General features: G+C 40.3%; 1 protein-coding gene across 3 annotated transcripts in view; it reads right to left on the bottom strand.

Moving 5' to 3' along the window:
- The window catches only part of LOC127792154 (nuclear-pore anchor), a 119,334-nt gene that overhangs the window by 87,634 nt on the left and 17,246 nt on the right, over positions 1-14,454 (bottom strand). For all 3 annotated transcript variants that reach the window (XM_052322548.1, XM_052322549.1, XM_052322550.1), the window contains exons 4-9: positions 12,102-12,230; positions 11,910-12,002; positions 11,730-11,795; positions 2,833-2,922; positions 2,579-2,656; positions 2,144-2,250 (exon numbers count right to left, since the gene is read on the bottom strand). In XM_052322548.1, coding sequence (XP_052178508.1) covers positions 2,144-2,250; positions 2,579-2,656; positions 2,833-2,922; positions 11,730-11,795; positions 11,910-12,002; positions 12,102-12,230 — 563 coding nt within the window. The remainder of the gene's footprint in view (positions 1-2,143; positions 2,251-2,578; positions 2,657-2,832; positions 2,923-11,729; positions 11,796-11,909; positions 12,003-12,101; positions 12,231-14,454) is intronic.

The following is a 14,454-nucleotide window of genomic DNA, read 5'->3' as shown; positions in this document are numbered from 1 at the left end:
TATTGTTGGATTCTGTTGTTAAGGTTCATGGACTGCCACCATCCATAATCTCAGACAGAAACAAGATCTTTACCAGCAATTTTTGGCAGGAGTTGTTTAGAAATTTGGGGGTGAAACTACAGATGTCAACTGCTTACCACCCTGAGACTGATGGGTAGACAGAAAGGGTGAATCGGTGCCTGGAAAACTACCTCCAATGCATATGTTTTTCCAAGCCTAAGAGCTGCAATAAGTCGCTATCTCCAGCTCAGTGGTGGTATAATTCCAGCTTCCATAGCTCACTGAAGAGAGCTCCTTTTAAGGCTTTGTTTGGGTATAAACCTCCACTATTGCCTGCTGTGATGCAGTCCTCTAATATTGAAATGGCAGTGGATCATTATTTACAGCAACAACAGGAGGTGCTGCAGGTGATTAAAAAGGAGTTGGCAATAACCCAAAATCGGATGAAACAATTTGCTGACAAGAGGAGTGAGAGTATTTGAGGTAGGAGATATGGTGTATCTAAGGGTGAAACAATTCCAGCAGCATGTATTCTCTAATTCCCCTGCAGCTAAGTTGAGTCTGAAGTACTATGGGCCTTTTCTTATAGAGGCTAAAGTGGGAAAGGTGGCCTATCGTCTGAAGCTGCCAGCTGACGTGCAAATTCATCCTGTTTTTCATGTTTCCTTGCTGAAAAGATCGGTTGGACCTACTGATATCACAACTGCAGATCTTCCTCTACCAGCTGAGGACATGGCAGTAGATATTGAACCCCTGGCAATATTGGAGAAAAGGGTTATCTACCAAGATTCAATGCCCCTAACTCAAGTTTTGGTGCAGTGGTCCCACTTACATCCCGATCACACTAATTGGGAATATCGCCCTGATCTACTCAAGCAATTCCCTAGGGTGGCTCAGCTGTTGTGATTTCTTGGGGACAATAAATCTTTCAAAAAGCGGGGGAATTGTCACAACCCCAGGGGCAATACTGTAATTGCATTGTATTTGCATTTCTGCTGCTTGTTGATTGTACTTTGCTGCTGCTATTTTTTATTGTACCTTCAGTCACAATAACTTAAAAGAGGAGCAAGCCTATAAATAGGCTAACTGTAGAGGATGGGGATTCATGTGGAAAATAACAAGAATCTTTTCCCTCCAATTCTCTGTTCTCTCTCTCAAACTCTCTGTTCTCCCTCCTTTCTTGCTGTTCTTCCTCTCTCCGTCTAACTCTTCCTCCAATTCTCTCTATTATAGGTCAACCCTAGCTCAGATTTTAGGATCTGACAAACACGTTTTCTAAATTTTCAATGGAAAAAGGAATTTGGAGATAAAAATAGATAATGGGAAATGGAAAACTGGAAATTGTTTTCTACAACCAAACAGGGCCTGAATGTTCTCCGTCTACTCCATCTCAAAATCCTTACCCTATTTGTTCCCCATCTCTAACTAAATATATACATATTTATATATACTCTCTATATTTGAAGTCCCTTTGATTTAAAGCTTTTAAATTGGTTATTTATTCCTCATCAATGGCATGGTATTCATAATGTCAATTGACTTCTAAATGTCACATTGACAATACAAATCCATACAAAAAAAAATATGAAAATTTTTTGCACTGAATGCCCTTCCTAGTGCAAACTCTCTAGCGACGAAATGATAAGATAAAGTTCCAACACTATTTTTATATGAAAAATTTTCCTGAGATGGAAACGAAGAAGATAATAGATATGAGACAAAGTGGTTATTTATTATTCTTCTTTTTTTCTTGTCGGGTCAGTCAGTTGGCCAGTCTGTGGCAACTAATAGGTGCAAGCTGAGCAGACAGTGTTCCAGGTGTTGCTGAAGTGAAATGGGCTTTATAAATGTGCATGGTGCACAAATTAAAGAACAAATTAGTTAACAAAGTATGACAGAAGGAAAAAGTGAACTCCTTTTTGTAAGTTAACAAAGTATGACAGAAGAAAAAACTTTAAACATGAGAGAGAGGGGGGATTAAAAAATGGTGCTCGCCAGACTCTTAGTTCCATTTTAATAGATAGAGGGAAAAGATAAAATGGGAAAAAAGAATGGGGAATACACACACAGAGACAGGAGATAACAAATAGGGGTCCAAAAAAGTGCTCAAAATGCATTAGCAACATATCCAAATGCAACTTACGTTTCCGTAAGACCTGTCAGAGAAAGAAGATTCAGCTCACTTGCTTTCCTTCTTGTCTCAACTTCAGCTTCACACTTTTCAAGTTTCTCCTTCAAATAAGCAGCTTCCTGTTAAACCCCAAAAATTAATGAGGAAAAGAACTGAAAGAATGTGTAAGAATTAATTTCATTCAGTTAGATGTAAAAATACAAGTACGTATATTGTGGACCCTATCCATCTGAGTCATCTATTCAAAGAAGATTTTACAATCTTCAGTTCCACACAGATCTTAAATAAGAAATATATAGAGCAATATAATTAGAGCTCAAACCCTCTGAGGTTTGCAACTTATCCGAAACAGAAAATAAAACTAAACTTCAAGATTTGTTACTTCAAAACCAAAATGAACAAAGAAAACGCTGCACATCACCACCCAAAAGGAAGACAATAATGTACCTTGTGACATTCTTCTTTTGCAGATATTTCCTTTTGAAGCCTCTCTTTATAATTATTTTCAACTTGACTTAGATGAGTCTGCTCAACAATAGCATTGAAGAGTCAACAACATATTTCAGAAGCATAGATCAATAAATGATCGGCACCATAAATGAGTCTGCAGCTATTCGCCAAGATTCCAAGTCAAAAAAGTAAAGAAGCAAATTATATTAAACACTAGATTCATATTTCAAATAGGCATATATTAATCTCACTTCCAAAGCTTTGATGACTCCCTCAAGCTCTCCTGCCTTTTTTGACCATTCCTCGGAACTCTCCTTATATAATTCAACAAGCTTTGTAACCTGCAAGTTTGGGAAATATTCAGACAAACGTAAATAACCAATAATCAGAAAGGAAAAAAATAAAATCCATACCTCATATGAGAAGGCAACATATGACTCAAATGATAACTTCAAAATTGGAAATGGAATTTTATCATGGGTTAATGACTAATCTATTATCACTGATTATCCAAAACCAGAGAAAACCTCCCAAGCGTGGAAACTACAGCCTGAGCAAGGAGCAAGAGAAACCAAACAATCCCTAGTAACGACCAGCTCTAGCATGTCTAGCAATTGAGACTTGCACGTGCAAAGTTTATTTACCTATGTTACATCGAAAGACAGACCAAAACCCATGGCATAACATGTCCTCATCTAGATAATATCAAAACAAAAAAGAGTCAAAGAACATGGACAAGAATTTTCAATTGGATGCAATCAACCACTACATATTATTAAGGGAGGTTCTGAATAAGGAAAAATCAATATAATTATTTTCCTCATGATTGTCTTACTACTAGCATTAACCCCGCCATGCTGTTGCGCACAAGCACATAATAACACAACCACTATTACTGATAGACAACTACCAGGATATTAATTCTGCCATGACCTTTGTTTTATAAGTAAGAAAGCATATAAAAAGGAAACCACCTTAACAGGCTGAAACCTGTGCAAAATCTGTAGGACTAGTTACAAAGCAATATCGTCTACAAAAGGAACTAACACCAAGTTTGGTAGGTGTTTTAAGAAATGGCATTACCTTCTGACACAGTATTACCTTGTTTAGCATTGTCATGACCCAAAGGGCACTAGCTGTAATTGTACTGGAGTTTGTTAGTGTGTTAGTTGATTAGTTTGGTAATAACCATAAGCATGTAAACAGCCTATAAATAAGCTGTTGAATAGAGAATAGGTAGCTATGAATTGAATGAAATCAATCTGTTTCCCTCTCACTCTCATCTCTCTCCATCTTCATCCAAACCCTTCCCTTCTCTTCTCAAATTCTCCCTCTTTTTGTTCTGTTTTCTCCCTCCAAATCTATTCTTTCTTCTTCAAATTCCTCCAAAATTCCATTCTAAACCCTAGGAAAACCTATGGTCATGGCAAGTGGTATCAGAGCCAACGTTCCTTGGCTGTAATTCTTGCAATTTGTAGCAGTTGATTCTGACGACTCTCTGCGGAATCGATTGAGCAGAGATTTCAAGTGATTCCAGCGAAATCAAGTACTCCAACAGTTTCAATCGGTCACTGTCTTGATAGGCGAACGCAAGCAGCATTCAGATCGGAAAAGAACCAAAAAAGATTCATGATTTCAGGTCATTTCAGGTGATCCTCGGCTTGAAACTGAAGACGAACAAAGCTGATCAGTCCTCCACTGTGAATTCTGGCAGTCCACGTTCGAATCTTGAAGGTGAAGCAAGAGGCGGCTATGAATGTCACTCTAATTCTCAACTGTGGGTTGGAAATTTCAATAGTTGAATTCCAGCCATTGGATAGAGATTGGGTGAGACGACAGGCAGTCACTGTAATCCATTGGCCAACGCTTCTTGGCGCGATTCCGAGTAGAGTAGCTGATCCTTTGAAGGCGAAGTGGAAGCAGGTTTAGGGGTGCTCGTTGAATCACAAGGATCGCACACAGAGTCTAAGCGATCTTGAATTAGCTTTAATCGTGGGTAGGTAGTGATCAGTTTCAAGGGTCTGACAAGATGGGCGAACTCCATTGGTAGATCTATCAAGACCAATATAGGACCGATTGAGTCGCAAGAGGTTGACTAGCGGGGTCTTTGGCCTTCGACTTCTGCCTATGAGATTTTTGGTCGTGGCGAACAGGACAGGCATGATACGATTCGAAGCACAACTGCAGCAGAAGACTGCTACAGTTTCCGATCTGAATATTCAAGTGGAGACCAGTCGGAATTATGAATTGACTTTGGCATTGATCAGTAAGTGTAAGTGTAATACCCCGAGAGCCCAGAGAAGTTAGTATATATCGAGGATAGTGTAAGAAAGGAAACAACACCAGCTGGATACCTTTTGGGCTGAATGTTGGCAAAGAACTCCCAAGTTAAGCGTGCTTGACCTGGGGTAATCCAGGGATGGGTGACCCCCCTGGGAAGTTCGTGTAGGCCTATAAGGATAAGTTGTTCCGGATCTTCCTATCGCTCGAACGGGATGTTACAGTAAGGCCTCAACAAACAAAATTATCGGAAGGTTGGACGGAATTAACAAAAAGTTAGAAGGCTTATCAAGGAAAATTGATGAATCTTTGATGATGTTTTCTAAGAAGGATCAGGTCGGAGATGAGAACTACAAAGAGGAGCTCGACAAGCTGAAACAAGAGGGCTCGGTTATGGAGTGTCTTGTCAGGTTTGAGAAATTGAAAGCACTTGCGCTCCATTCTCATCCAACCTTAATCGAGTCTCATTTTGAATTGAGATTCATTAATGGCCTTGACGATGCATTGAGGCTTATGGTGAAAACGATGTGGCCTACCACGGTACAAGCAGCAGCTGAGAAGGTTAGGCTACAAGAGTTGGCACTAGAAGCCAGTTACAGAAAGCATGGGCTACCGCCTAAAAGTTATCTTACAAGCAACTAGCAGAATGAAGGTATTTCTACGTCTACCTCCAGTTTGCATCAAGAAGTTGATGAATTTCCCACAATGGATCAAGAAATTTAGGAAGTAAAAGATAATCTGATTGAGGAGATTTCTATGGAAGATGAGGAAGTAAAAGATGATGTGAAATCAGGAAAGGATATGATCACAGCAACTGTGGATTTTGAAGACTTCAAGTCTGTTTCTCTTGAAGTAATAGGTACTCCTCCAATACTTGATGACAATACAAAGCTAATTTTTGAGGATCTACAGAATAGAGCCAGAGGAGGAGGGAAAAGCAGTTAAAGAATGTCAACGTGTGGCAAAAGATTTAGTTGGTCTTTTAGGCACCACCAAAGAATTCACAGCAAATGATATTGTTAGATATTTATTAGCTGCTGAAGATACAAAGGAGTTGGTGCTGAAAGGAAAATAAAGAAGGTACTTCAAGAGAGCTTGAAATACCTGTTGAACAAAGAGATATTGTTTTCTCATTCATCCATAAAATAAAACCAAGGAGGAGAAAGAAAAAGAGGCCAAAGCAAGTAAGAGAAAAGAACAAGAAAAGGCAAAGAATAAACCAGATCATGAAAACGGGAATTGGATAGAGAAACAATGGCCCAATTTTAATAAGTTTCTTGGAGACAAGAAACCTCTCAAGAAGGGAGGAATTGTCATGACCCAAAGGGCACTAGCTGTAATTGTATTGGGGTTTGTTAGTTTGTAGTTACTTGAGTTTGTTAGCGTGTTAGTTGATTAGTTTGGTAACAATGGCAAGCATGTAAACAGCCTATAAATAAGCTGTTGAATAGAGAATAAGTAGCTATGAATTGAATGAAATCAATCTGTTTCACTCTCACTCTTATCTCTCTCTATCTTCATCCAAACCCTTCCCTTCTCTTCTCAAATTCTCCCTCTTTCCGTTCTGTTTTCTCCCTCCAATTCTGTTCTTTCTTCTCCAAATTCCTCCAAAATTTCATTCTAAACCCTAGGAAAACCTAGGGTCGTGACAAGTATCTAAAGTGAAAGTTGGACTAATTTATCCAGACGAGATGGGATAATTTGTCCCACCATCCAGCAGGTATAAATTAATCCCACCTGAGTGGGATTAAAAATTGTGTAGACAATTTTGCCCCTGAATATCAAAATACATTACACTTTCTCTCTCCTCAATTAATGCTCAACTTTCTCAACCCTCCAGATCAGCTGATTTCTTCCTCCAGTTTGATGAATCTTTGGTCTACTGATTTATTCTCCTACAAGATTTCCAGATCCACTGATGAATTTTTGGTCTACTGATTTCTTCTTCTTCCAATCTGTTCATTTATCTGTTCAACTCAGATCTTTCTAATCTCTTTGGAACCACTTTGTTAAGCTCTTTCTTCTTGTCAACTTTGGTATTTGGGTTTTTCTTTAACTGCAATAATGGCCAAGACTGTGGCTCAATCTCCTTTTGAAAGAAGTAGCCTGTCTTCAGTGGACCAGAACTAACCATAGCCAACCATTGCTCTCATGCCGAACCATGATTTCTTCATCATGGATGTCTGAGTACAAATGATCATTTAGAGATTTTTTTGTGTTTTTCAATCCAAATTAATTTGGATTAGTTTTAGAAAACATAAAGATTAAAAAATATTTTAAAATTAAAATATATCTTTTGTGATTTAAAAATATATTTTTCTAATTAGAAAATATGTTTCTAAAAATATATATTTTTGGTTCAAAATTAAATTTTTATAAACATATTTTTGTAATCAAAATATCTAATTTGTAATTTAAAAATATATTTTATATATTATAATATATTTGGGCAAATGGGCAAATTAGTAATTTGACACTAAAATGATTATAGCTTATTCACATTTGACATATCAAACATGAATAGTTATAACTTCAGGTAATCTTAATACCTCTTTTACCAAACATGGGACAATATTATTTAGTCTCATCAATATTTTATATCATCCTTAACTTTATCCTCTCACTATTTAGTTCGAATAATAAGCAGGCCATAAAGACTCAGTTGAGAAGGACTAAGTCTTTGATAGGATACTGATAATCAAAAGGAACTACAAGCTGGAAATTAACAAAATGACAAGAAAACTGGGCAATTCGAGAGGCCCTTAACTCTCCCAAGAACTCAATACCAAGATCTCCCCCCCCCCCCCTCAATATCTTCACCCTCTACATATATCCCTCTCCCCCCGCAACCGCATTCTATTACGCACACTTACTGAGTTGTTACACAACCCCCCAATTTTCCCACTCCATCCCTTACGCACATGGCTGGCTGTTATGCCAGCCAGCCAATTTACCACCCCACCCCTACCTCTTAGACCTTCTTTGGTAAGTCCCATGAATCGGGACCTATCATTACTCCCCCCCCCCCCCCCCCCCCACCCCCCCACCCCAACTTTCACCTTGTCCTCAAGGTGGAAAAATGGAAATTCCTGTTGGATCAAAAGGTAAGGCTCCCAAGTAGCTTCCAATGGGGGTAGTCCCTTCCATTGCATGAGCTCCTCTAACACATATGATGAGGGTAGAGACCGCTTATACGCCAGCCCCCCAATCCTTTCCTCCACCTCGTTGATGATCTCCACCTTGTCGCAAGCAATCAATTTCCCTTCTAGGTTGAGAATCTGGTCAACCTTAGTAACCCTAGCCATCAAATCCCATCTCTTTTTAACTTTGGAGAAGAGATGGCCTCGTTTTGTTTCAGCAAGAGGAATTTTGTGCATGCATGCTTGCAGTGGCACATTCCAGGCAACATTAGGGTCATTAGATTCTTGATTGATAGGAGGCTCACTTTGTGCTCTTTCTTCATAGCACCCATTTGTAGTAGGTTTTTGTTTTTCAGCAATTCCCATTCCAATGACTGCATCCTTGATTATTGATACAACTTCCCAGCCCCTTGACTTTGTCAATTGTTTCATGGCTGGCCACTTCTCAACCTCATCATGAAATTCGCCTAAATTCTCATCATTAATTAAGATGTTTGGGTCAATCCCATTGGGCTCCTCAACAGAATGCAAATTGAGCCCTTGACTTCTAGAAAAAGGCTGCCCTTCCACCATCATAACCTGCTTGGACGAGGCACCCTGCCGCTCATGATGGTGAGAATATATGGGGCGCCCTCCATCATCAACCCACCCCATGTGAAATATCTGAGAAACTGGGCTAATAATCAAACCAGCTTGCCAGACAACCTGGACCGTTGATGTCGCCCCCTTCCTCAGCAAGATGCTCTCCTTGGCTGTCACCGGATCAGCCATTCGTGGCCTTTTAAATGGATCGATCGCCGGCTGCCCTTCTGCCTCGCCGTGGAACCCCCCTCGACACCGCCGTCATCGACAACCACTCTACCTCGCGACACCATGATCTGCTCAACCGCCAATCCCCCTTCAATATGCAGCTCATCCACCGCGCCTTCCAGCATGGACCCTAAGCGATTCCTCAGCAGCCCCTTCAACTCCTCCCAACTTCTCACTCTTCGTCTCCATTGCTTCCACTGGAACCATGAAAATGCAACACCCTCCAAACACCACGCTGCTGCATCTAACTTCTCCTCATCAGTCATCCCAACCTCCGCAAAGTAACGTTCGACTCGGAATATCCAGCCGTCACGTTCTTCACCTTCAACGAGCGGCATCTCCAGCCTTCTTCCCCGCACGTCCGGACGCCAATTCCCTCCAATTCCACCCTCGAACTCCCTGCCCATTTTGATTCCAGGTGATCCCTCGGAATTTTGGGTAAATTCCAAAGGTCTATCCCCCTCCTTCGCGTTGCTCTTCTTCTCCCGTTCTGGATCCTCCCACTTCGTCCTCAAGTATGTGAACTGGTTCCGCCTAATTGCTACCTTCTTTTCCATCAACTGCACCTCCCCTCTTTTGGCGTCGACGCCCTTCTGCATCCCCTCCATCTTTTCCTCGATCATCTGCTCCAGCCCAATCGGCCTCAACACCCTCATCTCGGCTCGAATGACCGACTTTAGTCCGTTGATAAAGGGGCCCTCCAGCGACGCCTTTGGCATTCCTGTGAGTGGTGAGGTCAAAGTCTTGAAGCCAAGGCGGTAGTCCTTGACGAAGCCCCACTGTCGACGTGCAAGGAACCTCTCCTCCACCATGCCTTCCTGTGCGATCCTGAACCTATCCCTCAACATCGCCTTGAGCTCCATCCAGCTCCTCACCCGTCGTTGTCTTTGCTCCCACTGGAACCACGACAGAGCCGCTCCTTCAAAGCATGAGGCCGCCGACTCCAACTTCTCCGCATCGGACAGCTGGTTCACCAGGAAGTAGCGCTCAGCCCTAAAGACCCAGCCATCTGGATCATCTCCCTCGAAGATGGGTATTTCCAGGCGTCTCCCAAGGTACTGTTGCCTTCCGACACCATCGACCCAGCCACCCCCTTCGCCACTTCTCCCTCCAACTACCGGCATTCCCTCCCTTGATACGGGCGAACCCGCAGGTTGGTCTTCCTCATCACGCTCCCCCTTTCTCTCTCTCTCTTGCTCCTCCCGTCTCTCCTCGTTCTTCCTCTTGCTCTTGCTCGCCCGCTCCTGTTCTTCCCATCTCGCTTGCATCCTCGCGAACAGCTCTAGCAAGTTCGCTAGGTGTCTCTCTATCTTTTGAAACGCACTCCTCATGGCATCATCTCCCAGTGGATTACCTTCCACCCTCATCTCCAAATCACCGACTGGATCAGTCAAGTTCACCATTAGGATCGAAACGCTCTGATACCAAATGATAGGATACTAATAATCAAAAAGAACTACAAGTTGGAAATTAACAAAATGACAAGAAAACTGGGCAATTCGAGAGGCCCTTAACTCTCCCAAGAACTCAATACCAAAATCTCTCCCCCCCCCCCCCGCCCCCCCACTCAATATCTTCACCCTCTACATATATCCCTCTCTCCCCCCTCAATCGCATTCTGTTACGCACACTTGCTGGGTTGTTACACAACTCCCCAATTTTCCCACTCTATCCCTTACGCACATGGCTGGCTGTTATGCCAGCCAACCAATTTACCACCCCACCCCTACCTCTTAGACCTTCTTTGGTAAGTCCCATGAATCGGGACCTATCAATCTTCTCACATCCAGTAAAAAGAACAGAGAAATCAAGAATGATTCCCTTGAGGATAAAAAATTGTCCCTCCACTAGGATATCCCACACTTCCTTAGCTAAAGCACTTCTTACCTTAAACATATGCTCCATCATGTGATAAACGCAGCTTCTAGAAAAAATATTTTCCTTCAAACATCCCCCTACCTTATACTTCTTTCTTGACAAAATCTGCTATGACCTGAGCAGCATAACTCCAGCCACCAAACAAAGCTCTGGAATAAAGGCTAGCCTCAGCACCCCGAGTACTAAAAGTAAAGACACTACCCCTTCAATAAGTAAGTCCCCTTGAAGGCATTCTTATTTCAATCCTCACAACCTCTTGCAACCAAAAACTCACAAGCAGTAATTCAGCCCTAACTGAAGCATTGATCCATGGAATCCTCTACAGCATTCCAACACTAGAAACAAGCCATACTCTTCCTCAAAAATCTCAAGTGTTTCCCAGTCAATCCGAAGATGTTTTGATCGCCGCCTCATGAGGGACTATCTTTCCATACATGTGTATGTATATATTGTTGACTTCATCCTTACAAAAGGATTGTCCATCAACATAAAAATTACGCTCCTTTTACCCATCTATTGCTCTAACCATAAAATAAAATAAAATGCACCAAATAATGCATGTTTCCCATTTGTAGCTGAAAAACATAAGAATTGTGTTTTCTGGTGAATAGCTAGTGTTCTGGCTTGAATGCAAATTTTACATTAGGGCATGTCAGGTTCTTTTTTCACTTTAGTTCAACATCCTTGCACTCCATCCATGACTACTTACAATATCCTCTGCCCAACACACAACTGACACCAAGCACATGCAGCCATCACTACAAATTCATCTACTGAACAGAGAAGCAACTCAGGGGGAGGGGGGAGAAAAGTAAAAAGGGACAAAGAATTTTAACACCCTTTCCCTCAAGGTGACAAGCACTTTTTTTTTACCATAAAGAAGGCAATACAGCTAAAAGAAAAATCTCATAAAACTAAAAATTCAATAACAAGCTTCAAGATAAAAAAGTTTTAAGACATCACAATCTAGATTATATCATATCATATATGGATTCAAAGAGACCACTATGGAGAAGAAAAAGATATTTCACAAGCCCTACCGTGGAGATTTCAGCAGAATATTGCTCTTCCCTGGCTGCAGCACCATCTTTAGATGAGCTTAGCTCCTTTACAATGGGATGATAAAAGGCATCACATCACATAGTTAATAACTTAATACAAGGAAATACTATGCAAAAGGAAAAAAATGGGTAAAGATAGCAATAAGAAACATAACAAACCTCCTGCATCAGTGTAAGCTTCTCTTCTAGCTCCACCACTCTATCCTTGTTCCATTTTAAAGAGCTCAAACTTTCATTCAATTTTCTCTCAAACTGATCAGAAGAAAAATGATTGGATAAAAAAAATCAAAAAATCAGTCATTAAGATATAGAACAAAAACTACAATTTAAATAATGAATTAAAATGCTTACATCTGCAGTCTTAGCTGACATATTTGCCTCAAGTTCATTATGTGTGCTCCGGAGCTCAATGAGATTGCTAACTTTGGTTGTCAATTCATCATTAAGCCAAGCGTTATGTTTCTCAATGAGTTCTTTCTCCTGCTCACACCAAACATAAATGCAATAACGATCAATATGCAACAGATAAATGCTGTAAAACATCAAATGAAGGAAAGCAATACTTCAAGTAGTGACTACCCAAGCATTAATTCCTGCAGGTAGAACCCAGCAGAGACTAACCAGGAAAATTATAAATGGGAAAGCATAACCAAGCAAGTCTGCAAAAGGAACAAAAGATGGATGTGATCCCAAGTTTTTCTCATAAAAGGCCACTCATCTGCAATTCAGGGTTCAGTCTTACTTCTTCATTCACAGCCTTGGCATTTTTCACCTATTGCTCTTTCCCTTGTGTTGAGTTATGTTTTGATGATGAAAATTAAACACAAAACTTTAATGAAGTATTTGATAAGATTTAATCGAGTCACTGAGTACCTGTAATCAAGTAACACATAATGATCAAAGAATTAATCGATTATGTGCTTGTTTTACTCGAGTATTATGTTGAAAAGGCTTAATCGGGTAAATCAGAATGATAATCGAATAAGTATTATAATAGTCGATTAAATATACTCATTAATCGAGTAACAAAATTGACGCAAAATTGCAAGTCTGAACTTGCATCATTAATCAACTAATAATAACATGCTAATCAAGTATTACATAAAATTAGTTAGAGTAATGAATTTTATTGATAAAGTAAGAAGTAAGACTAAAATGACAAGTCTATGTTCTTGTGTCATTAATTGACTAAAAGAGAAGTGTTAATTGAGTAATTCATTCTGTAGTCGAGTAACCAAAAATCTTACTCGAGTAATAAATCTTGAACAAAAAGCCAAGTTTCTATACTTAAACATTAATCGACCAAAAGGTTGAAGTTAATCGAGTAACATATAGACTTGGTTGAGTAACCAAATATCTTAGTCCAGTAAGAATAATTGGACAAAGAGTGAGTTTCTATATTAGAATTATTAATCAACTAAGTGAAATTTATAGTCGAGTAAAGTCACATCTTACTCAAATAATACCGGATCTTACTCGAGTAATATTTAAAATAAAATAGCTATTAAAGAGCATTAAATGTGCGTAGAGTTTTTTGGAAATTTCAATTTCATTCTAATCATTCTCAAATATGGCATGAAATTTGAAATTTCAATTCCATTCTGATCATTCTCTAATATGGCATGAAATTTGAAATATACGTATTAATATGAATGTTTCTAATATGGCATGAAATTTGAATTACCAAAGAAAAAGGAATGTTTCTGTTCTTTCATAAAAATGGTATGAAATTTGAATTGCCAAAGAAAAAGGAATTTTTCTGTTCTCTCATAAAAATGAATTGCCAAAGAAGAAGGAATGTTTCTGTTCTCTCATAAAAATGGCAGGAAATTCGAATTGCCAAAGAAAATTGAATGTTTTTGTTCTCTCATATCATATGACATGAAATTTGAATTATATATTAACCATTACCTTGCCAAAGAAAATAGAATGTGAAATATATACTAACTGTTACCTTGCCAAAGGAAATAAAATGTTCTGAAAAATTTCAGAAATGAACATTTTACCACTGGATGAAGAGCCAAAGCTATATATATACATCCAAGACACGAGAAGAAGGTTATTGTTGTGCCATGATAATGGGGAGGGAGAAAAATGAGGATTTCCAAAGCAAAAATAAAATATTAAGGCTCGCGACAATGTGCTCTAGGCTGCATGAAAAGAGGCTGGCAGCGAAAAGCCTCGCGGCAAAGGCCTTGCCACAAGACACTCACGGCAAGTGCCTCGCTACAAGAGCCTCATGGCAAGTACCTCGCCGCAAGGAGCCTCGTGGCAAGGAGCCTCACGGCAAGTGCCTCCCCATAAGCAACCTTGTGGCAAAGGCCTCGCCGCAAGGAACTCGTGGCAAGGGCCTTGCGGTGCCGTGGACGCGACAAGAGCCTCCTCTCAGCAAGACCAGGACTCCCATTCAACAAGTGACACGTGTCATCACCGAGCATCCTTGAAAATCACGCCCTATAAATACCCCGCTACAGGACAATAAAGGGGACTTCCGAATTCGGTAAAACTTCGACACATTGACTACGCTTTTACTATTTTCGTGAACAATTAACGGGATTCAATACTGACTTAGGCACCGGAGGGTCATCGCGGGCGAGGATTCCTGCGAGCCTTCTAACCCATTTTTGAGTATCAACAGGACAATATCCTTGTAACGACTTCTCTTGCGGCGAACGTCCTCGCGACAATATCCTCGAGGCGAAAT

This window comes from Diospyros lotus, chromosome 15 (genome assembly GCF_014633365.1).
Source record: "Diospyros lotus cultivar Yz01 chromosome 15, ASM1463336v1, whole genome shotgun sequence".
Taxonomy (NCBI): Eukaryota; Viridiplantae; Streptophyta; class Magnoliopsida; order Ericales; family Ebenaceae; genus Diospyros; species Diospyros lotus.
Note: the sequence above shows the minus strand (reverse complement) of the source record. Positions and strands in the feature narration are given on the sequence as shown.